Source organism: Sminthopsis crassicaudata, chromosome 2 (assembly GCF_048593235.1).
Source record: "Sminthopsis crassicaudata isolate SCR6 chromosome 2, ASM4859323v1, whole genome shotgun sequence".
NCBI classification, from domain to species: domain Eukaryota; kingdom Metazoa; phylum Chordata; class Mammalia; order Dasyuromorphia; family Dasyuridae; genus Sminthopsis; species Sminthopsis crassicaudata.
In genome coordinates, this window is record NC_133618.1 from 258,323,794 (window position 1) to 258,348,555 (window position 24,762).

Genomic DNA, 24,762 nt, shown 5'->3' on the forward strand with positions numbered 1-24,762 from the left:
ACAAACATTTATTAAATCCTGCATGCCCAAAAAACTATGTTAGATCCTAAGAATATAGAGATAAAAACAAAACAGTCCCTATTCTGTCCACGAGGAGTTTTTCTATCAGTATCCAGTCAAGGTTGGCTGGAACATAAAGTATGTGAAAGAAATGTGAAATAAGGCCAGAAAAGTGAGTCTTAAATGCCAGGCTGTGGAGTTCTATTTCATTCTGGAGATGAGAAGATCTGTGGAAATGATTTTGAAGAGGGAGAGGTTAAATGGTAGCTGGATAGAGGACAGACTGAAGAGGGAAGCATGAGGAGTAGGGAGACTAATCATAGCCAGGTATGGCTGACGGGATAGGGGCCCTATGAATGTCCTCTTCTCAGAGGACAGATATGGAAGCAATAACAGAGTTAACAGAATTGAGCCACTGATTGAGGAAGACATGCTTTAAGAGAAGGAAGGGGGTAAAATGTTGCCAAGCTCACGAACCTGGATGATTCAAACTGAAGAACAAGTTTGGACCAAGGGAAGCCTTAAAAGGAGTAGGGGATATGAATGGGGATAATAAGTTTTATTGTGGACATGCTGCCTTTGAGATGTGGATGGGATATCCAGGTCTGAGACGTCTAGCAAATCCGAAGTTAGGGGGGACAGGTTAGGTATAGCAGATTGATTTCCATAGAAAGACTTACATGAAAAAATGAAGAGTAAAATAAGCAGAATTACCAGAATGTTCATACAGTAATAGCAATGTTATTTAAAAAAAATTAATTGTGGATGAGTTATTCTGAGTATTATAAATATTCAGATCAACTCTGAAGGACCTATAAAGAAAGATGTTATCCACCTTCTGGAAATATCATTAGTGTTGTTCAGTTTTAATCTTGTCCAGACTCTCTGCAACTTTTTTGGAGTTTTCTTGGCAAAGATACTGGAATGGTTCACCACTTTCTTTTCCAGTTCATTTTATAGATGAGGAAACAGAGGCAAACAGAGTTAAGTGACTTATCCAGGGTCTAGTGTCTGAGGCACACGCACACAACCATACCAACCCCCCCACTCTCTACAACTTGATGCAACAACAAAAAATACAATTAAAAAAAAAAAATGGGCATCTTGATTTGGAAATTATTTGGGTAGGGTTCATCATTAATCCTCCAAGGACTGAGATCAACAAAATGTATAGAGAGAAAAGATAAGAGTGGGGTACACAGAAAAATCTTGGAGAACCCTCATGGTTAGGTTAAGGATGATGATCCAGCAGAGAAAAAAAGCAGGAGAAACTAGAGTAGTACGTGCATTCTTTCCCTTTGTCCCCTTCACTCTTTACTCACTTTCTAGGAGTGGGACTCACTGAGCTGAGGAAGTTGGCAAAGGAAGCACCAGCTTGTGGAGGGAGAGCTGTGCTCATCAGATGCTCACCTGGGCTGCTCTGGGATCCTGACTCCATTTTCATCCACAAAATGGGCACCAGCCTGCACAGCCCAGCGGTAGTGCTGAGCTAGAAGGGCCTGCCGGGCGGTGGTGGGGCTGTCTTTGTTGGCTGAGTCTGAGTTTTTTAGGGGAGAGAATTCCTCTTCTCTCAGGACTTCAAATGCAACAAAGTTTCTAGAAACAAAAAAGAAAGCATCAAATGTCATGGGAGTACTAGATGGAAGAGAGGCGAGGTGGAAAGAGAGGGGGACTGAAAGGTTGCTGTAGTTAGACTTATTTCAAGTGGGCTCAACCCTACTACAATGGGACTGTTGTGGTTTTAGAATTCCATACCTCTCCGAAAACAAGAAAATATAATAATCAGTTGTGTAAACTCAGTGGTGAGAAGAGAGGGGGGAAAACAGAGGGCTACTTGAAACACCTGCACCTTCTCTTTATGACTCTTTATGGCTCTCACATCATGCTCTCTCCCTAAAAATATCTCCCCACTTTTAGGGTCTGAAGCTACCTATTTATCATAATCTCCTACCACTTTTAATGTTCCAGCGCCCTCTGTCCCTTAGTGCCTTCAGAGAATAGTGAAGCATTTCTACATTTATTCCTTAATGAAGAGACTGGGTGTGGTGAACTTGCCTGATCTCAGCCTAGAGCCGGCTATGTGGGAATACGGCTGATATACTCTAGAGCTGAGAGGAGCTCATCTAGTCTAACCGGCTCATCTTAGAAATAAAGGAAACCAGAGAAGGTATTGCCTGCAACCATAGAGGTGTCAAGTGGCAGAACTGAAATCTGGACTCCTTCCTCCCTCCTCACACACACACACACACCACAAATTTCCTAGTGCTCTGGGATATCATGGAAACTTTGACCCAACCAAGGGAGAAGCAATTGGGGAGTGGGGACTGAGAAGGGAAGGATTCATTTCTGCCACTAACTTTGAGAATTGGAACACATCAAACACGAACTTCTCCATCTTTATACCATTCGGTTTGAGAGGCTTGACCAGATTTCCATCCTCATCCACAAAAGGAACTTTCTTAATGGCAACATGTGACTTCAGCAAAGGTTCAAATTCCCTGTAGGGGGCAAAGGAGAAAGGGGAAGACATAAACCATCTGTAAAAATGGGTCCTTTTCCCTCCTTTATGATTTCCTTGAGATACAGACCCAGAAGTGGCACTCCTGGATCAAAGGGTTTGATAGCCCTTTGGACCTAGTTCCAGATTTCTCTCAAGAATGATTAGATAATTTCACAACTCCACCAAGTTTTTCCCCTTTTGATCTGATTTTTATGATAAATGTGGAAATATGTATAGAAGAATTGTATATGTTTAACATATACTGGATTACTTGTTGTCTAAGAGAGGGGTGGGGGAAAACAAGGGAGAAAAATTTGGAAATCATACAAGGTTTTGCAAAAATGAATGCTGAAAACTACCTTTGCATTTATTTTGAAAAAAAAAAAAAAAAAAATGAAAAACAGAGACTATCTTTTCTTTTTTGCTTAGCATAGTGCCTGACACATTATTGACAGCTTGTGGATTCCATACCCTGCAGTCCACGAAATTCAATAAAATCAGTCAGCCATTTTGACAAAGATCCACACCGAAAGTCCTAGAGATCCAAGTCAGTGACCAGTAGATTGAGGTAGGAAAGCTCACCGAGTAACGCTCTGAAGGAAGCTCCGAGTGAAGAAGTGGTTGCAGATGTTGCCTGCATTGAAGACCAGATTCCCGCTCTCATCCTGACGCTGCACTGTCTCCACTTCTACCTCGCTGTATTCTACCACCTGATAAATGCCATCTACCTGGCATACCACACCCACAGGCTCTGTGGGGTAGGCCTTCTCCACTACCTACAGACAAATTATAAGGAAAAAAGGATAGGCTTTAGAGAGCCAATTTTTCCTAGAGATCAGTGGAAGATAGGATTCCCTTCTCTGTATTGCTATAGCACCCACAGACTAATGCTTTGGAGCAGTCAGATCCTTGAGACGTTTCCCTCCCAAATGGTAGGACATTTTGACTGTAGGAAAATCAAACTATCAGGTGAAAGCAACTTAAGTACAATGAAGGACTTAAGAGACAGAGGATCTGGATTAAAATCCTCAATCTGCTTAGCTCTGTGTCCCTTTAGACCAGGGCTTCTTAACTTTTTCCACTCGTGACTCCTTTTCACCTGAGAAATTTCTATGTAATCCTGAGTACATAGGTATAAAAATAAAACATTTACTGATAATAAATCATATTTTCATAATCCCCGCATTCGGTTACATGAGCCTGTACCACAGTTTAAGAAGCTTTATCTTAGACAAGTTCATACTCATTTCTCTGGGTTGAACTGAGAGAGTTGGAATAAACGATCTTAGGTTTCTTCCAGTCTAAACCTATGATGATTCTCTAATAGCCCAGGAACCAGGATTAGGGCCCAGGTTAAAGATCCATATATGACAGAGGGGGAGTATATAATCAGGGAAAAGAGAACTTGCTGACCTTTGCTCCACAGTCTGCACCCTTCAGCACGCAGAAGCCAATGAAGACAGGGTCAGCCATTTTAACAAGGATATTGTCCACACAGTATACATGGACATACTCTATCCCACGGCGTTCCATGTCTTCCAAAATCTTATTGGCCACCAGGGCTCGGTAGAGACCACCGTTGCCATCTGAATACAAAAGAGGAAGAGAGGGGAGAGGACACATAGTAAGAGAGCAGTCTGACAGCCTTCACTCAAGCTAAGAGCAAAAGGAGTGAGCATTAATGACCCTAAGTTAAGCCTAGGGCCTCCAAAGGAAACGTTATCTTGAGTTATCCTCTCATCAAGAAGCAAAAGCATCAAGCTACATCATTATAGCCCAATTCTAACTTCAAAAGATCTCCTGAGAACCCACAGACCAATCATCAGCAGTGCTCCTGGGACTGGCTGCAAGTGCAAATGATAACAGTGTCTCACTGCTTTCTTCATCCTAACTTTTGGAGGATGTGACACTCTACTACCCAGATAATGAAACCAAGGAGCATTTAATGACTTGTTCATTACAATGCTCATTAGTCATTCAATGATTGATAAAAATTATTAGTGGAATGGAATCTTGCATAACTTTTTTTTTAACCTCTCAAATTAATCTATTGTTTAATTTGTCTAATTCACTCTTACTAGACTATACTTACTAGATTATACTAGACCATAAACTCCAACAGGATAAAAACAAGGACTGTCTCTTATCTAAACTTTGTTTTTTCCCTTGCACAAATCATAGCGATATCAATATACAATACTTTCTAAAAAGTACGATGAATGAACAAATAAACCAGAATCCAGGTCTTATAATTCCTGACTTAAACCTCTATCCCATCTCCTTCCTCCAATCTTCTTTGGATGGCGAAACACCCAGAAGGCAGGCTCAGGAAGCATACCTGGGGCCATTGCAATCTTGTCCTTCCTCTCCAAGATGGCCTGGCCATTGAAGCTCACAGCTGGCAACATCCTTTGCTCAAACATGATCACATTGGCTGGATCCAGTTGGAAGAAGTTGTTTTCTTTAAAAAACTCAACTGTTGGCTTCAGAGTGAACTCACTGGTCATGATGTACCTAGAAAAACAGGGGGAGGTTGAGTAGGATAAACAGGTCATATTAGGGACACCAGGAAAAATGGAAGAGGAAAGAACTATTCACTTGAAGCCAAAAATAGGGACCAAGCAAAGGATCAATGGATACATTGGGGGTAGGGATAAGCAGTGAATCTCAACAAAGGTATATTGATATTGACCACAATATAATAGATACAAAAAATAAAAAATTCCCAGTCAATTTAGAGTGAAGACATTTCAGCCTCAGAGATAACAGTCATCTCACTACAATCTAGAAGAGGTAATCCAGGAGGGAGAGAAGAGAAAGGAGAAAGAGGAAGGAAGGAAAAAATAAAAACCCTAAGATGGCAATAAGCAGTGAAACCCACCAGGGAACAGTGCAGCTTGTGTTGTGTCTGTGGCCAGCCAGCTGCTCAACCCGGCGGATGCGCTCAGCCTGGAGCTCATACAGTGTCTTCCCACTAGGTAAGCCCACTCGGTACATGCCTTTGGGGTAGGTCACTCCTAGCCGAGTGCCTTGCCCCCCAGCAAGTAGGAGGACAGCTACCTTGTTCTGAGCAATCTGGTAGAAACCTGTGGGGAGAGAAGAATCAGGAACCATGATCCATTAACTGTCCTTTCTAGTCAGGGCCACATGCATGTCCACCTGTCCATAGCAGGACATGTCTGCCTTAGATCATCATTCTTATTTGTTTCACATAACTTCATATATGTAACTGTATCATAGTGCTTGCCTTCTCAATGGGCAGGAGAAGGGCTGGAAGGAGAGGACTTGGAACTCAAAAAAAATTTTTTTAGATGACTTTGTCCATTGCCAGGTGAGGATAGGGATTGAATAAATGATTCTGATAATGGGATATCCAGAAGTCCCATTTAACTATTCTCCTTTTGCCAGTGTCTTCATTCTCAAAGAGGACCAATGACATCAGAAGGCTGTCTTAATTTGCTCATGAATTGGATTTAAGTGAGGCAGAACACAAAGGTCTGTCAGGACATTGTTTCTTCCAGTCAGTGAAGTTCAGTGACAAGAGAAAAGTCAAGATGACTGGTGATGGCCCAGAATGCAGTGGATGAACTTTGCATCTTCTATGTCTGACCAAAGCTCTTGGTGCTTCCCAGCACCTGCTTCAATTGCTCCTGCAACAAATTGCTGGCATCTGTCCATTCTCCTGGGAAAGTCTTCACATGTTTGAGGTAGACATCTCCCTGACTCACTAATGGTTGGAAGCCTGATGGTTACCCTCAATTGGGTTTAGCCCATATGCACAGATGGTTTCCAGAGGTGTGCTCACTGAATATGTTATGGCTTCTTGGGGACACAGGTGAGAGTTGAGTGCCAGGTTGACACCAATGGGGAATGGGCACCTGAAAAGAGTTGAGTAAGACTTCCACCAGAGGTGCTAGTTGTCTTTGAACATCCTTACTGTGGTAGGTACTATATGCCCTTGTTACCTTACTTAAGTTCTTGTTTTGCCCAGGAGCTACTTATTCTATAGCTTGGACTCTTCCTGAAAGGAAAACTCTGCCCTCATTTCCCCAACACACTCATTTTGAACAAAATCCTTTTTGAGGAGTTTTCTCCTCTTGGTTTGTCTGAGCTAATGCTGTGGCTCTGTGCAGGTCTCTTGCATACCCTTTAATGCCTGTTTCCCTAAAGAGAAAAGAGGCTTAGTCAGGAGCTGTGTGATTGTCCAACAAACCAGCAGAAGATAAAAAGCAGAATGGATTCTCCTACATACGCCACTTACTGGGTCTGTGACATTACCCTCACTGAGCCTCATCTATCGAATGAAGGGGTTGACAATTCCAGAGGACCGATGATGAAGTATGCTGCCCACCTGAAAAGGACTTAAGATATAGAACAAGGCATGCATTTTTGGAGCTGGCCATCGCTGCATTTTGTTTTGCTTGAGTATGCACGTTTGTTATATTTTTATTTCCTTCTAAGAGGGTAGTTGGCGGGAGCAAAAATAAGTGCTTGGTTTTTGTTTTTTGTGTTTTTTTAAGAAAAAAAATCAAAATGAAGTCATTGGACTAGATGGCATTTAAGATCTCTTCCAGTTGTTAATCTGTGACCCCTGATCCTATTTCTTCTCTAGATATAGGAGTAGGATTCTCTAGTATTCAAGTAGTTGCACTAAGCATAGTGATTTACTCAATTTGGGACTTAGAGGACCTGAATATAGCAAGAACCACATCTTGACAAACTATCCAAACTAAGACCTCATGCTATCAGGATGAGCTAAAACACAAGAACTGATCTTGGTTTCAGTATAATCCCAACAAGAATTAAAATTAGTCACATACCTGGGCCCTAGGCCCTGTGATTGAATCACCCACCCCTGGCCACCAAGAGCCAACTGTCACCCCGTACAGAGTCAAATCTTAGGAAAACAGACCAACATTCATTATCAACTGGCAGTCTCTGGGTCAAAGTTTACCCATACACAAGGTGCCAAGTCTTTTATAAACTCATCAATCATAGAAATAAGAATCATTTTAAATTAAACATTCTGCCTTGAAATTGCTTTTTAGAACTTTACTACATCATATAACTATTGAGCCAATTATAAATTATAAATAAATATCTACTGATTCTTCTAGTTTCTGACTGTTGCTTCAGTAAGGAGGGGAGACCCTGAAATGCCAAGATTATGCATAGGGAGTACAAGCCACAACAGATCCTACCAAACTGGACAGGCTTTTTGAGGTTGGGGTGTATGGGCTCTGGTGAATGTTTCTAGGTCTGGAGGAAAGATTTCCATGATCCCATGTCAAGAAAATTTGGAGGATGTCTTAGAGCATTAGTATCAAACTAAAATAGAAATGGATCCCCGACAATTGTACATTAACTTAGAAAACCACAAATGTATATTATCTATGTTGAATTATATTTTTTTGTCATTATGCTAAACATTTTCCAATTATACGTGTATATATATATATATATATATATATATATATATTTGTTCCCCCTGAGGCAACTAAGGTTAAGGGACTTGACCAGCATCACACAGCTAGGAAGTGTTAAGTGTCTGAAACTAGATTTGAACTCAGGTCCTCCTGAGTTCAGGGCTGGTGCTCTATCCACTGCGCCCCCTAGCTGCCCTTATCCCAATTATATTTTAATCTGATTCCTGTCACACTGGAACATTTTGAAATCTGGAAACCATGACTTTGACATCTCTATCCTAGAGTACAGATCTTCCACATTTCAGATTTGTAATGATCCTTTTAAGTTGCCTCTCAAGTATAGTGCCATCTTCCTTCAACACTATTTGCCCCTCCCTCTATAGAGAAACTGTTCCCTGCCAACTCCACTCCATTCCCCAACGCTGACAGACACCAGTTCAGGGGCCAGGAACCTGATGATACTTGGGACAGGAAGGGCAAGGGGAACTCCAAAAACCAGAAATCCTGTTCTAATACTCTCTGGTTCTGTTTTCAGAGAAAGAAAGTAAAGGGAACTAAGGATAAGTTATGACATCATTATTATGTTTATTAATCTCTTAGATTTGTAACAGGATTGTCATGGTCTTTTCACATTATCTCACTTAATCCTCACTACAGAAGTTATTATTATTATTATATATTATTAAGCATTATTATTCCCATTGGACAGATGAGGAAACTGAGTGAAGGTGAAATTATTTTTATCAGGACACAGAAACAACAAATAACAGAAGTGGAATAAAAGTTGGAGCTAAGAGTCACCTTGTTCAGCATTCTTTCCCTGGTACTGACTCTCTAAGGAATTTGGTTCTTCCCTTTTCCTTAAAGGAGGGGCTATAGACTAAGGATGACCCTAAGATGGATCATGCTTTAAGGAAGAATGAGAAAACAGAATGGAAAATTCTGTTCAGCCTGGTACAGAGGGAAGTGCACTAGATGATTTGCTTTGCAAGGTTTCAAAGTATATTATAAAGTGGCAATCATAAAAAACTATCTGGTACAGGATTAAAAAATAGAAAACTAGCTCAGCAGAATAAAGAATCCGGAAATAAAAAACATTGTACATAAGAGATTAGTGTTTGATAAGGCCATGACTAAAAACAAAACAAAACAAAAAAAAACAAAAAAACACACACACACACAAGGGAATAGAACAGCTATTCAAGAAAAAGAAATTGAATAACATGATGAAAAATAAGTTTAAAGCACATTTCCTTTGTCATAAAATAAAATGAGCTCCAACTGGATCAACACTCTAACTATAAATTGTTTTTAAAAATGAAAGAAAAATGAATATTTTTATGTCTGTAGTGTAGAAGAGAAAAACATTTACCAAACAAATAGTATGAGAGATGAATTGATTAACTTAATTATACAAAAATTAAGTGAATTTGCATGTTGGAAACAACTTTTTTTTTTTTTTTTTTAAGGAGAAACAGATTGGGAGAAAATCTTTACAGTAAATATGTCTATTAAAATTCTGATCTCTAGCAACTATCTATAAGAAACTAGAATATATCAAAGAAAGAACTTGTTGAACATAATCTTTTTCAAAATAAGAAATACAAATTGTCAAAAGCCAATTGAAAAGGTGTTTAAATGTTCATAATCAAAGAAATGCAAATGAAAATAACTTTAAGGTACTACTTTGCACTTATCAAATTGTTAACAATAGACTAAAGAATAAACTGGAATGGCCCTAAGTAAACAGATTTTCTATGGTACTGTTGGGTTATAAACTGGAGCAAGCTTTTTGGAGAGTAAGCTCCAAATTAAGAGTTATTTTAGCCTAGGTGGTTCTGCTGTAGGAAGGTTAATAACATATCAATCATACTATTAAAAAAGGGGGGAAAAGACCTATCTTTACAAAAATAGTTACTTGTAATAGCAAAACACTGGAAATAATGTACTTGTTCAAGGATTGAGGATTGATTGAATAAATTGTAGAATATTAGGAGCATACTTAGGATGTTAGATTTAGAACCGGAAAGCCATCTTGTACTCTTTTGGCACAAAAAATGACAAATAGGAAAAATACAAAGCAAGAGGAATGACACATAAAGTGATTCAGCATGAGGAATTATAACAGAATTAGAACAACCTAAACAGAGACTTTGACTATATTTTTAAAATATAGTCATACAAACTCTAAAGTACATTTGGAGGAAAAATAAGAACACAAGACAAATAAATTACTATTATTTTCTTAAAGTTTATACAAAGTGCTACATAAATTTTAATGCAATTTTAGGCCGTTAAAGCTTTAAAGTGAACTAACACTTTTAAGACATGTGTGTTAATTATATTATACACATACATTATTATAATTTATATAATCTTATATATATGTGTGTGTGTGTTGATAAAATATAAATAGTTCTGATTATATTTGAGGTTCAATTTCATGTTTTATTTGTATTTGTTGATTAGGTTTAAATCCTGGCTCTGATATTTCTTACCTAAGAGATTTTGGGGACAAATCACTTCATCTTCCTTATGTATACAAAGTTCCTTTATGTGTACAAAGGAGGGGGCTGGACTGGATGTGACTTATGAGGTCTCTTCCAACCCTAAATCTTAAGAGAATGTTCAATTTATAATTTTTTTTAAATCATTGGACTTAAGAGTCCAAATAATTGGATTTAAATCTGGCTTAGGACCCCTTTCACAAGTCACTTTAATCAATCAGTCAGTATGCATTTATTAAGTACTTACTACATGCCAAGTACTGTCAAATTTGAACTCAGAAAGATGAGTCTTCCTGACTCCAAGCATGGTGCTCTATCCGCTGCTTCACTTAGCTGCCCCAGGTTTGGCCTCCTTGTCTACCTATCTCTGGCCTAAAGTTCTCAAGCAACAGCCAGATCTGATTGAAATTTGAATAAAATCACAGAAAGAATGGAAATAAGGCAAACAGACTTGTTCTTCAATTCCTGATCACTAGAAATATACCTTTTATAACTATATATCACTAGAAATATACATAGTGCAGAGTGCTGCACCTGGAAGACCTGAATTCAGATCATACCTGATTCTGATGAAAATCAGTTAATTCATCAAGTGCCTTAGTTTTCTCATCTGTAAAATGAGAATAATAGTAGTACTAACTTTTTTGTTATTTACTTGAATAAGACAATATTTGTAAAATCACTAAATGACTGTTATGGTTATTATTATTAATTATTTTTATTATTTATCTAAGAGCCTCTTGGAAACTTAGTGGTAAAGAACCATCCAATTTCTGGGAAAATATTTTTACATTTAAAGGTTCTGATAAAGGTCTCATTTCCAAAATATATAGAGAACTGACCCTAATTTATAAGAAATCAAACCATTCTCCAATTGGTAAATGGTCAAAGGATATGAACAGACAATTCTCAGTTGATGAAATTGAAATTATATGCACTCATATGAAAGTGTTCCAAATCACTACTGATCAGAGAAATGCAAATTAAGACAACTCTGAGATACCACTACACACCTGTCAGATTGGCTAAGATGACAGGAACAAATCATGATGAATGTTGGAGGGGATGTGGGAAAACTGGGACACTAATACATTGTTGGTGGAGTTGTGAAAGAATCCAGCCATTCTGGAGAGCAATCTGGAATTATGCCCAAAAAGTTATCAAACTTTGATACAGCATTGCTGCTATTGGGCTTATATCCCAAAGAAATACTAAAGAAGGGAAAGGGACCTGTATGTGCCAAAATGTTTGTGGCAGCCCTTTTCGTAGTGGCCAGAAACTGGAAGATGAATGGATGCCCATCAGTTGGAGAATGGTTGGGTAAATTATGGTATATGAAGGTTATGGAATATTATTGCTCTGTAAGAAATGACCAGCAGGATGAATTCAGAGAGGTTTGGAGAGACTTACATGAACTGATGCTGAGTGAAATGAATAGAACCAGAAGATCACTATACACTTCAACAACCTGTATGAAGATGTGTTCTGATGGAAGTGGATATCTTCAACATAAAGAAGATCCAACTCACTTCCAGTTGATCAGTGATGGACAGAAACAACTACACCCAGAGAAGGAACACTGGGAAGTGAATGTAAATTGTTAGCACTACTATCTATCTACCCAGGTTACTTATACCTTCGGAAGCTAATACTTAACATGCAACAAGAAAATTGGATTTACACACATATATTGTATCTAGGTTATATTGTAACACATGTAAAATGTATGGGATTGCCTGTCATCTAGGGGAAGGAGTAGAGGGAGGGAGGGGAAAATTTGGAAAAATGAATACAAGGGATAATGTTATAAAAAAATTACTCATGCATACATACTGTCATAAAAAATTTTATATTTATAAAAAAAATTTTTAAATTTAAATTAAAAAAAAAAAGAAAAAAAAAAAAAAAGAACCATCCAATTTCATTCACCTAGCCGGACAAAAGAACATAAAATTATGGAGGTGTAAAGACTTTTAGAGGTCGTATAATCTATCACCCCATTTTACTGATATATTTGGGCCCAGAGAAGTGTTCAATCAGGATTCAAACTAAAATACTTCTGAAAAAAGCTATAATAAAAAAATAATAAAATAAAATTCCAAATCCAAGACTCCTTCCATTATTTATGTTAAACATATATAAATATGCAGAACCATAAGAACATTGTATATAGTAAAAGCAACATTGTGTGATGATCTACAATGATAGACTTAGCTCTTTTCAGCAGTACAATAATCCAAGACAACTCCTAAAAAAAGACTAATGATGGAAAACAGTATCTACTTCTAGAGAAAGAACTGACGGAGTCTAAATGCAAATCAAAGTATGCTATTTTCACTTTGGGGGGGGGGATTTCTCATGGCTTTCTCCTTTAGTTCTGTGTCTTTCACAACACGACTAAGGTGAAAATATGTTTAACATAACTGTTTGTGTATAACCTATATCCCATTGCTTTATTGCCTTGGGGAACAGGCGAGGAGGGAGAGAGAACAATTTGGAACTCAAAATCTTATACAAAATGTGTATTGAAAAATATCTTTAGGGGCAGCTAGGTGGCGAAGTGGATAGAGCACCAGCCTTGAATTCAGGAGGACCCAAGTTCAAATCTGATCTCAGACACTTAACACTTCCTAGCTGTGTGACCGGAAAGTCACTTAACCCCAGCCTCAGAAAAAAAAAAAAAAAAAAAAAAAAAAAGAAAAAAAATATCTTTACATGTAACTGGAAAACATAAAATGCCATTTACAAAAAACAAAAGAATATACCTAATTGTTGGGGTGAATAGAAAAGGGTAACTGTCTCACAATCAGCAATAATAAGGAAGTGTTTCTGATGGAATGAGATTCTCCTGTAACCTAAAGGACAAGAAAAGGCCAGTAAGTTTGGCCTTCTGGGTCTAGCATCCTACCCACTATAGCAACTTGGAAGGAATAGGAGTTTATATCAAACAATAGAGCATGCAGATATTGGTACAGGGAGATGACTCATTCATTATTCCAAGTCAGTGCAGAGTAATTAGCCACCCACTGGTTCAATGATTCTGCCAATCAATCAACCAGCATCGCCCATGCAGATTTCTAGAACATAAGAAGTCATCCGTATTCAGAAGAATAAACCCACAGCAGGAGAGTGAGAAAAAAATAACAGTGTAAAATGCTCTGTATTTCTAAGTCAGAGCTGTTTTCATTTTAAGATGATTTTGATTAGAAATATTAAAAGTGGTTTTAATATTCAATATAACAACTCAAAGATACAATCATAGGACAGATTACAATTTAAAATCTCAGCACAGTCAAGGGTCCACCTTGATGATTTTGATTAGAAATATTAAAAGTGGTTTTAATATTCAATATAACAACTCAAAGATACAATCATAGGACAGATTACAATTTAAAATCTCAGCACAGTCAAGGGTCCACCTTGATGATTTTGATTAGAAATATTAAAAGTGGTTTTAATATTCAATATAACAACTCAAAGATACAATCATAGGACAGATTACAATTTAAAATCTCAGCACAGTCAAGGGTCCACCTTGATGATTTTGATTAGAAATATTAAAAGTGGTTTTAATATTCAATATAACAACTCAAAGATACAATCAAAGGACAGAGATTACAATTTAAAATCTCAGCACAGTCAAGGATCCACCACTCATTCTCTGTGACTGGTCCCTCCTAAGAATTCAGGTTTTTCCTATATACATGAATGGTCTGGACTGACAGACATCTCTTCCAGGTCTTATATTCTTTGTTCTAGCACTCTATGTTCCAGGGCCCCAGTACAGCAACTCTATTATAACTCTATGTCCATTAGATTACTAGATTTACAATTGAAAGAAACCTTAAAGAACATCTGATTCATGGGTTCTCAATCAAATATCAAGGCAGTGGTATGCTAGTAAATATTTAACTATTCCCAAGCCCTCCAAATTTAACTCTCAAATTTAACCTACATTATTAATATTGTCTTAGTGTGATAACCAATAAAATAATAAAATAATAACCAATAAAACAAGCCCTGATTTCTAGCATGTGTTGATTTTTAAGATCTATATTGTCCTACTGATATCAATCTCTATTTTCGTTCCTTCTGTACAGATGCATAATAAATTCTAGAGTTTATTTCCTTTTATATGGAGAGGGGAACTAAAACCCAAGAGGTACAGGCACTGAAAAAAAGATTAGGAAATTTTTATTAAGTCCAATTACCTTCTATTCTAACATTCTATTTTAAAATGTTTTCCAGCTCTAGTCATCTACTTGGTGTACTTATATGCATTTGTATCAATTGGATGGTGCAGTCAGGAAATAGTGCCTAATCCTGGAATCTTAAAAACTTGAGTTCAAAACATTTTTACAGCTAAAGGTTCTGATAAAGGCCTCATTTCCAAAATATATAGAGAATTGATTCTAATTTATAAGAAATCAAGGCATTCTCCAATTGATAGTCAAAGGATATGAACAAACAATCTTCAGATGAAGAAACTGAAACTATTTCTAATCATGTGAAAAGGTATTCCAAATCATTATTGATCAGAGAAACGTAAATGTAAGACAACTCTGAGAAACCACTACACATCTCTCAGATTGGCTAAGATGACAGGAAAAGATAATAACAAATGTTGGAGGGGATGAGGAAAACTGGGACACTGATACATTGTTGGTGGAACTGTGAACAAATCCAACCATTCTGGAGAGCAATTTGGAAGTATACTCAAAAAGTTATCAAACTGTGCATACCCTTTGATCCAGCAGTGTTTCTACTGGGCTTATATCCCAAAGAGATCTTAAAGGAGGGAAAGGGACCTGTATGTGCCAAATATTTATGGCAGCTCTTTTTGTAGTAGAAAGAAACTAAAAATTGAATGGATGCCCATCAATTGGAGGAAGACTGAATAAATTGTGGTATATGAATGCTATGAAATATTATTGTTCTGTAAGAAATGACCAGCAGGATGATTTCAGAAAGGCCTGGAGAGACTTACATGAACTGATGCTGAGTGAAATGAGCAGGACCAGGAGATCATTGTACACGGCAATAAGAAGACTATATGATAATCAATTCTGATGGATGTGGCTCTCTTCAACCATGAGAGGATTAAAACCAGTTCCAATTATTCAGTAATGAAGAGAATCAGCTATACCCAGAAAGAGAACTATGGTAAATGAGTGTGGACCACAGCATAGCATTTCCACTCCTTCTGTTATTGTCTGCTTGCATTTTTGTTTTCCTTCTCAGGTTTTTTTCTTTCTTTCTAGATCCAATTTTTCTTGTATAGCAAGATAACTGTATAAATATGTATACATATATTGGATTTAACATACACTTCAACATATTTAACATCTATGGGACTACCTGCCATCTGGGGGAGAGGGGGAAGAGGAGAAAAGTTGAAACAGGTTTTGCAAGAGTCAGTGTTGAAAAATTTCCCATGCATATGTTCTGTAAATAAAAAGCTATAATTTAAAAAAAAAAAAAAAAAAAAGAGTTCAAATCCAGCCTTCTACATTTACTAGCTATGTGACTCCGGGCAAGTCACTTAACCTCTGCCTCAATTTCCTCAAAAGTACAAGGAGATAAATAATACCGTCTACCTCACAGGGTTGTTGTGAGGAGCAAATGACATAATATTTATAAAGCACTTAGCACAGTGCCAGACACATAGCAGTCACTACATAAATGTTTATTCTTCCTTCTCTTCTCCAATAAAATCCCAGGGACCTCTTGCTCTCAGAAGGTACAAATAAGCCAATGCTGTATTCAGTACTCTTTGGGGGCAAGAAATGTAGAAGTACCATTGGTACATTAGATAATAGTGTTAATCAGTGAGTGGATATTTTAGGGGTCTGTTTCTTTCTAATCCAAACTATTCATTATTTTTTATAATTTCAATAAAATTCTATTAGTATTTGATTCCCTTTGTATATTTTCCAAAAAAACTTGCTTTTTTGTCTTTTTGAGAGCCTCCTTGAAATCTAGTGATGTTATTTTTAAACAGATTTTTAAATACCTTTTGTTTTTCCATCTGCTGCATTTCTTTTCTTTCTTTCTTTTTCTTTTTTTTTTTTTTTTTAATAATAATAGTTTTTATTTACCAGATATTTGCATGGATAATGTTACAATGTTGACAATTGCCAAAACTTTTTTTCCAATTTTTCCACTCCTTCTCCCTCCCCCCTAGATGGCAGGTCGATCAATACATGTTAAAGTATAAATTAAATACAATATATGTATACATGACCAAACAGTTGTTTTGCTGAACAAAAAGAATAGGACTTTGAAATAGTGTACATTTAGCCTGTGAAGAAAATCCAAAATGCAGGCGGACAAAATTAGAGGGACTGGAAATTCTATGTAGTGGTTCATAGTCATCTCCCAGAGTTCTTTCGCTGGGTGTAGCTGGTTCAGTTCATTACTGCTCTGTTGGAACTGATTTGGTTCATCTCATTGTTGAAAAGAGCCTCGTCCATCAGAATTGATCATCATACAGTATTGTTGTTGAAGTATATAATGATCTCCTGGTCCTGCTCATTTCACTCAGCATCAGTTCATGTTAAGTCTCTCCAGGCCTTTCTGAAATCATCCTGCTGGTCATTTCTTACAGAACAATAATATTCCATACTATTCATATACCACAATTTATTCAGCTATTCTCCAATTGATGGGCATCCATGTAGTTTCCAATTTCTGGTCACCACAAAGAGGGCTGCCACAAACACTCTTGCCCATACAGGTCCCTTTCCCTTCTTTAAGATCTCTTTGGGATACAAACCCAGTACATCTGTTGCATTTCTTGCTCTATTTCTTTCCCCTCACAAAAAGCCATCCCTTAAAATAAAGATTTGTGTATGTATGCATGTGTGTGTGTATATATATATATATATATACATATATGTGTGTATATATATATATATATATATATATACATATATGTGTGTATATATATATATATATATATATATATATATTTTTTTTTTTTTTTTCCCCTGAGACAATTGGAGTTAAGTGACTTGCCCAGGGTCACACACCTAGGAAGTGTTAAGTGTCTGAGGCCAGATTTGAATTCAGGTCCTCCTGATTTTAGGGCTGACTCTATCCACTGCACCACCTAGCTGACCCCTTCACCACCTAGCTGCCTCTCTCTATATATATATGTATTTTTAAAGAGGAATCAGCAAAATCAATCAACATACCAGAAAAATCAAGCCAACAGGAGTCAATTTAATGTCTACACTATATACTAGGCTCTGTGGGAAGCATTAGGGATATACAGAAATGCAAAATCCAGTCACAGCCCTCCAGGAATTCAGTTTAATTAGGGAAAACAACATGCACTATGTACAAACAAAATAGATACAGGATAAACTGGAAGCAATCTCAGAGTCTTAGCATTTAGGGGGATTTGGAAAATCTTCTAGAAGCTGGGTTTTTAGCTGAATTGAAGGCAATCAGAACCCTCTCTGGTAGAGGTGAAGAGAAAAAGAATTCCAAGAATAGGAAAGAGTCTGTGAAGATCATGGAGAGGAATAAGATATAAGAAAACTGGAAAGGGAGGAAAGACTTGGCCTATGAAGGACTTTAAAAATCCAAGAGAGGATTTTATATTTGATCATGGAGATGCTAGGAAGACACCAAAGTTTATTGAATTGGGGTGGAGGCAGGGTGACCTGGTCAAACCTGCAGTTTTGGAAGAAAAAATTCAATATGTCCAAAATTAAACACCTTTCCCAACAAAACCTCCCCTTTTAAAAACTTCCCTATTAATGTCTTATTTGTTTATGTCTTTATGTGTTTAATTTCTTTCTCTTTTCTTATCACTAGTGCTACCATTTCTAGAATTATATCAAATAATAACAGATAGCAAACATTTTTTATGTAAAAGCTCCATCAGCTCTTGCTGATCTATTTATTCACATTGAGATTGGTTCAGCCCTACTCCTCTTCCTAATCTTATCCCAAAGCACAGGAATCAACAAACATTTATGAAGAGGTTTACTCTGCACCTCACTTAAAATGACTTGTCCATTACACCAACTGCCTCATTTTGGGGAGATACAATGCATTTTCAAAACCCTATTCCAAATCCTTATGTAGACCAACCTGAGCTCCTCCCTGCCTTGTAGAGGACAGGGAGGCAGACTTCCAGATTTTAAAGACTTTATGGCTAAGAGGCTCAGATAAAGAACTGGTACCAATCAGAAAGCTCTTCCCACTCCTTTAGGGTACCTCTCCCTCTTAGAATTCCAAAAGGTCATAGGGAGAGTGCCTTTTTGTCTACTATATATGTTTGCAGTTAATTTTTCTTAAAAATCAGACCTTTTTAAAGAGATATTTAATATGTACTTTTTCCAGAAAGAAGGCTTCCTTTCTTATACATACATTGATTCCCTTCATGAAAACAGATTTCAATTGTATGTAACCAAACTTATCTATTTTATATTTTCTAATCATGTTTATCCCTTTGAGAACTCACACCTAACACATAGTTGTGAAAGGTTGTTATCTGCTTCTTTTCTAATCTTTATAAGATATTTAATATTTAGGTCATGTATCCAGTTTGAATTCATTGTAGGTGTAGCAGATGCAAGATATTGGCTTAATCCTAATTTCTATCAAACTGGTTTCTAATTATTTCAGAAATTCTTAGCAAATTCAAAAAGGCACTGAATGTACTTTGGTAGATTGACTCCCAAATATTTAATACATTTTAAAGTCATATTTGAGGGTTTATTATATAGCTTCAACTTTGCTGATGTTATTTTCTTAATTGATTTCTTTGCTAATTTCCTAGGCAGACTTTTGGTTTTTTTAAATAGTAGCACAGGCATGATAATTATGGAAATATATATAGAAGAACTACATATGTTTAACATATATTTGATTATTTGCCATCTAGGGGAGGGAGCAAGAGAGAAAAAAATAATTTGGAACACAAGATTTTACAAGGGTTAATGTTGAAAACTATTTATGCATGTGTTTTGAAAGTAAAAAGCTTTATGAAAACAAAAGGGAGTAGCACATTATTTTCAGACAACTACATCCAACTTCCACTCCCACTGACAAGCTAGGTTCCCTGAAAATGGCTACTAGATGCTCTAGGGGCAATCCAGAGGAGATGAGGAGTGTATTTAGAATACTATATAGCTCCCACCATTCCCATCCTCCTCCCAGCACTGTTTCCTTTAGAAGTCTGTCAGCTAATTATCAATCAGCCAGATTCAATTAGTTTACTATTTTCTAAGGTAGTATCATAGTAACAGTTGGTAGAAAACATCTCCCCAAAAGTCTATAGCACTCTCTCCCACAGGTACATAAAGAGTAGGGGAAAATATATTTATATTTAGAGACCATATTTAGCAAAGGGTTAATTCAATTTCTGGGAACCCTTTTGTTAGTCTTCAAGATGTTTCCTTACCATATGGTGTAGTTTTTCCTCTAAGTTCTTTGCAGATCCTTGAATCTTTGTCTAGTGTGTGGTTGGCTCCCAATACAGACACTGTAACTATAGCTGTAACTATAAACTAGCATTTATGTAACAGTAAGTGTTTGTGCTTTATGAATATTACCTCATTTAATCCCATAACAATGCTAAGAAATAGGTGCTATTATTATTATTATTATTATTATCGTTCCCATTTTACAGTTGAGGAAATTGAGGCAAGCAACAGTTAAGTGACTGGCCCAAGGTCACAACAGTATCTGATCCACAGTGGAATAGGTTAAGTTCAAAAGACAAACAATAACTTTAATAATCTAGTGTTTGACAAACCCAAAGACCCCAGCTTTTGGGATAAGAACTCACTCTGACAAAAATTGCTGGGAAAATTGGAAATTAGTATGGCAGAAACTAGGCATTGACCCACACTTAAACACCACGAAGATAAGGTCAAAATGGGTTCATGACTAGGTATAAAGAATGAGATTATAAATAAATTAGAAGAACATAAGATAGTTTACCTCTCAAACTTGTGAAGGAGGAAGGAGTTTATGACCAAAGAAGAACTAGAGGTCATTACTGATCACAAAATAGAAAATTTTGATTGTATCAAATTGAAAAGTTTTTATACAAACAAAACTAATGTAGATAAGATTAGAAGGGAAGTAATAAACTAGGAAAACATTTTTAAAGTCAAAGTTCTGATAAAGGCATCATTTCCAAAATACATAGAGAATTGACTCTAATTTATAAGAAATCAAGCCATTCTCCAACTGATAAATGGTTAAAAGATATGAACAGACAATTCTCAGACAAAGAAATTTAAACTATTTCTAGCCATATGAAAAGATACTCCAAGTCATTATTAATCAGAGAAATGCAAATTGACAACTTTGAGATACCACTAAACACCTGTCAGATTGACTAGAATGACAGGGAAAGATAATGCAGAATGTTGGAGGGGATGTGGGGAAATTGGGACACTGATACATTGTTGGTGGAGTTGTGAATACATCCAGTTATTCTGGAGAGCGATATGGAACTATGTTCAAAGAGCATACCCTTTGATCCAGCAGTGGGCTTATATCTCAATGATATTTTAAAGAGGGAAAGGGACCTGTATGTGCAAGAATGTTTGTGGCAGCCCTCTTTGTAGTGGCCAGAAACTGGAAACTACATGGATGCCCATCAATTGGAGAATGGCTGAATACATTGTGGTATATGAATGTTATGGAATATTATTGTTCTGTAAGAAATGACCAGCAGGATGATTTCAGAAAGATCTGGAGAGACTTACATGAACTGATGCTCAGTGAAACAATCAGGAGATCGTTATACATTTCAACAACAATACTGTATGATGATCAATTCTGATAGATGAGGCCCTCTTCAACAATGAGATGAACCAAATCAGCTCCAATAGAGCAGTAATGAACTGAACCAGCTACACCCAGTAAAAGAACTCTGGGAGATGACTATGAACCACTACATAGAATTCCCAGTCCCTCTATTTTTGTCCGCCTGCATTTTTGATTTCCTTTATAGGCTAATTGTACACTATTCAAAGTCTAATTCTTTTTGTACAGCAAAACAACCATTTGGACATGTATACATATATTGTATTTAACTTATACTTTAACATATTTAACATGTATTGGTCTACCTGCCATCTGGGGGAAAGGGTGGGGGGAAGGAGGGGAAAAGTTGGAACAAAAGGTTTTGCAATTATCAATGCTGTAAAATTACCCATGCATATATCTTGTAAATAAAAAGCTATAATTAAAAAAAAAAACAGTATCCGATCCAGATTTGAACATTTGAATACAGATTTGAAAGTCTTGAGACTTTTGAGACAAACCTAAACATAGGTTTGTTATTTTTCACTCATTTCTGTTTTGGACTCCATTTGGGGGTGTCCTTACAAAAGACAGAAGAATGTTTGCCATTTCCCTCTGTAGCTCGTTGTACAGATAAGGAAACTAAGGTAAATGAGGTTAAATGATTTGTTCAGGGTCAAATAGCTTTTAAGTATCAGGGCGGATTTGAACTCCAGAATAGTTTTCCTGACTCTAGTCTGAATACTCTATTCATTGAGTCACCTAGATGGCCCAAACCCCATGTACCTACCATGTACCAGGCACTAAAAGCTTTAGAAATTGGATCTCATTAGATCCCTACAACAATACTGATCCAGTTGATTCAGGGGCACAGCTTAGATGGTGATGATTTGAAGTCCACTGGATATCTGAAATTCATAAAATCTTTTCTGGTAAAAGGAGCATAGAGACATAAACAAAAAGCAACCACCTGCTCCTTACTCACTGATCAATTCCTTCTTGGGAGTTTAAGGGGAACTTCTTTTTTCCTATCCCCTAGGGTTCCCTTTTATCCAATACCTATCCATGGGTTGCTTCTGAATCTGAAGGCTCTTCCTGGGCAATGTCACTTCAGTATTATTTATTTAGCCTAAAATCTATGAGACTGGTTAATCTCACTTCAGTGTGGTAACATGCTATTTTGTCACTTACTTTAGTGAAATGGTGGTGCCTTGATTATTTTATTCAATCAGTGTTTACCCTTACAAAATAAGTCCTCATATCTGTAACTAATTTCCTTTTTGCCTGTTTTTAAGTCTTTAATTTCCTTCTCTTCTCTTACTGCTAGGGCTATCATTTCTAGAACTGTACCCAATAATAGCAGGCAGCAAACATTTTAAAAGTAAAAGCTCCATCTGCTTTTGCTGATCTACTCATTCACATAGAGACTGGCTTTCAGCCCTCCCCCTCCACCCTTTCCTAATCTTATCCCAAAGCACAGGAACTGGCTTTAACCACTAAAGTTTTTTTTTTTTTAATTATTAAAACTTTTTATTTTCAAAACATATACATAGAAAATTTTTCAACACTGACCCTTGCAAAACTTTGAACCACTGAAATTTTAAAGAAGGATGCGATCATATAATGTCATAACTGGAAGAGATATTAGAGATGAGAAAACGTGTCAGTCAAGCATTTATTAAGGGGTTTGTTCATTACAAGAGGCTTGTGCATTACAGCAGCTCCCTCACTTCTTTGAGATGCAATTTTCAAAATCCTATTCCAGGTCCCCAGGTTTGGCAACCTAAGCTCCTCCCCATCCTCCAGGGGCAAGGAGGCGGTCCCACAGTTTTGAAAGAATTCATCGCTAGGAGGCTCAGATAAAGAGCAGTGGCAGCCAGGTGGCAGCTCCCATAGCCCAAGGGTGCTTCTCCTTCCTAGCATTCCAAAAGGTTATAAAGTTGGGTCTGAAAGAGTCTTTCCAGGTCATCTGGTCCAAATCCTTACATTTTAGGAAACTGAGGTGAGAATGATGAAGTACTTTACTTAAAGTCACGTGAGTGGTAAGAGGGTGGAGGTGAGAATGGATCTTGAGTTCTCTGAATCCAAGCCCCGGCACCACACTGGCCCAGCTTGGGTTGCTGCCTTAATTAAAGTCAGTGATGGCTCCTGTGGCCTTCATCCCAACTCTTTCATTCCACTCCTTCCCTTTCACGCCCTCTGCCCCCGGTCAGACCCCAAACTTGCACCCTGATCTTACCTTCCTCCTCCCAGCGCTGCAGGGTCTGCGGGTCGCTCTTGCGCACGCTGCCCAAGAACTCGGGCTGTACCGGTTGCATCCTGGAATCCAGGCGCTCCAGAGGACCCTGTTCCCGGGCGCAGGCCGCGGCCGCCTGCTGGCAGTGCTCTCTCAGCTCGTCGGGGTCCAGCAGGGCCAGTTCGGTGAGCAGGGACGCCCTCCCGGCCGGCTCCAGTTCAGCCCAGAAGCGCAGGAGATGGGACTGGCCGGCCCGCTCCAGCCGGGCTCGGATTTCCTCCTCTGACACCATACCTGCGTTCCAGATAGTAGCAGCAGCAGCAAGCAACAGAAGCCAGAACCCGTGGAAAGTCCTGGGAGGTCTCGACTGCCGGTCTCCCGCCTCAAGCTTGCACAGAGCACTCGTGACCTGTCCAGGAACTGAGCTAATGTCACGCGCTCCCAGAGCCAGGAGATCTATAGGCTCCCAACTCCAGAAAAAAATTCTCCTCTTACCTGTGGGTTGGGCCTCCTAGCCCTAGGACTGGGTCAGCTAAAGGGTCTTCCTCTTTGCCCCCTCCCACTCCTGAAAAGTTTCTGGCGCGCATGCTCAGTACATTCTCGGAGAGGCGTGCTATGCGTCTGCTGGAGTTCCTAGTGAAAGTATCCTTGGACTTTACTGTCGTCAGTTGGCAAACTAGGTAGCCGAGGGTTAAATTCTAAAACACAAGGTCCAGCTCCTTCCTTCCCTGTGAGGGACATTCTGCTGCTCTGTCTGGTACTTTCTCCAGAGCTTCTGCTCAGGGACCCTTCACTGGTCCAGCACTTAAGAAACTTGAGAATAAACGACTGGGGTAGGAGGGTGGATGTGGAGAGAAAGTGGACACACCTCTCATCTCTTAATTCTCAGTCTGTAAAAAGCCTTGGGCTTAGTTATTTGTTCGGAGCCTCCCCACTGACTTCCAAGAAAGTAGTTATGATTCTTCCCCATTTTGTGAGAGATAGGGAACTGAAGAACTTGACCAGACTGAGCACCAAGGCATTGTTTCTATAAATGGAGGGTACTCATTCATAATTGGGGCAAACAGGTTACTAGGGCCAGCTTGGAGGAAGAGGAAAAATAATCTGAGTAGATTTGAAGATACCTGACACTCGGTTCCACAACCCAGGGCATAGAAAACATTCCCTTGCTTTCCGGTCCTAGTGACCCAACTCCTCTGGGTTGTAAGCAGTTAAGATTTGGGGCACTGAAGAGAAGGACTCCTAGAGCCCCGAGGAGTGTAGCGAAAAGAAAAGACTTTGTTCTCCCTTTCTCCCCTTCCACTTTCCAATCTCCCT

General features: G+C 38.0%; 1 protein-coding gene across 1 annotated transcript in view; it reads right to left on the reverse strand.

Annotated features, from left to right (window-relative positions):
* UAP1L1 (UDP-N-acetylglucosamine pyrophosphorylase 1 like 1) overlaps nt 1-24,042 on the reverse strand; it is a 29,373-nt gene extending 5,331 nt beyond the window's left edge. Inside the window, exons 1-8 of the mRNA XM_074289081.1 lie at nt 23,941-24,042; nt 23,449-23,854; nt 5,382-5,586; nt 4,839-5,014; nt 3,914-4,086; nt 3,083-3,276; nt 2,358-2,498; nt 1,411-1,596 (exon numbers count right to left, since the gene is read on the reverse strand). Of these exons, the coding sequence (XP_074145182.1) occupies nt 1,411-1,596; nt 2,358-2,498; nt 3,083-3,276; nt 3,914-4,086; nt 4,839-5,014; nt 5,382-5,586; nt 23,449-23,737 (1,364 nt within the window). The 5' untranslated portion in view covers nt 23,738-23,854; nt 23,941-24,042. The remainder of the gene's footprint in view (nt 1-1,410; nt 1,597-2,357; nt 2,499-3,082; nt 3,277-3,913; nt 4,087-4,838; nt 5,015-5,381; nt 5,587-23,448; nt 23,855-23,940) is intronic.
* Nucleotides 24,043-24,762: the final 720 nt, after the last annotated feature.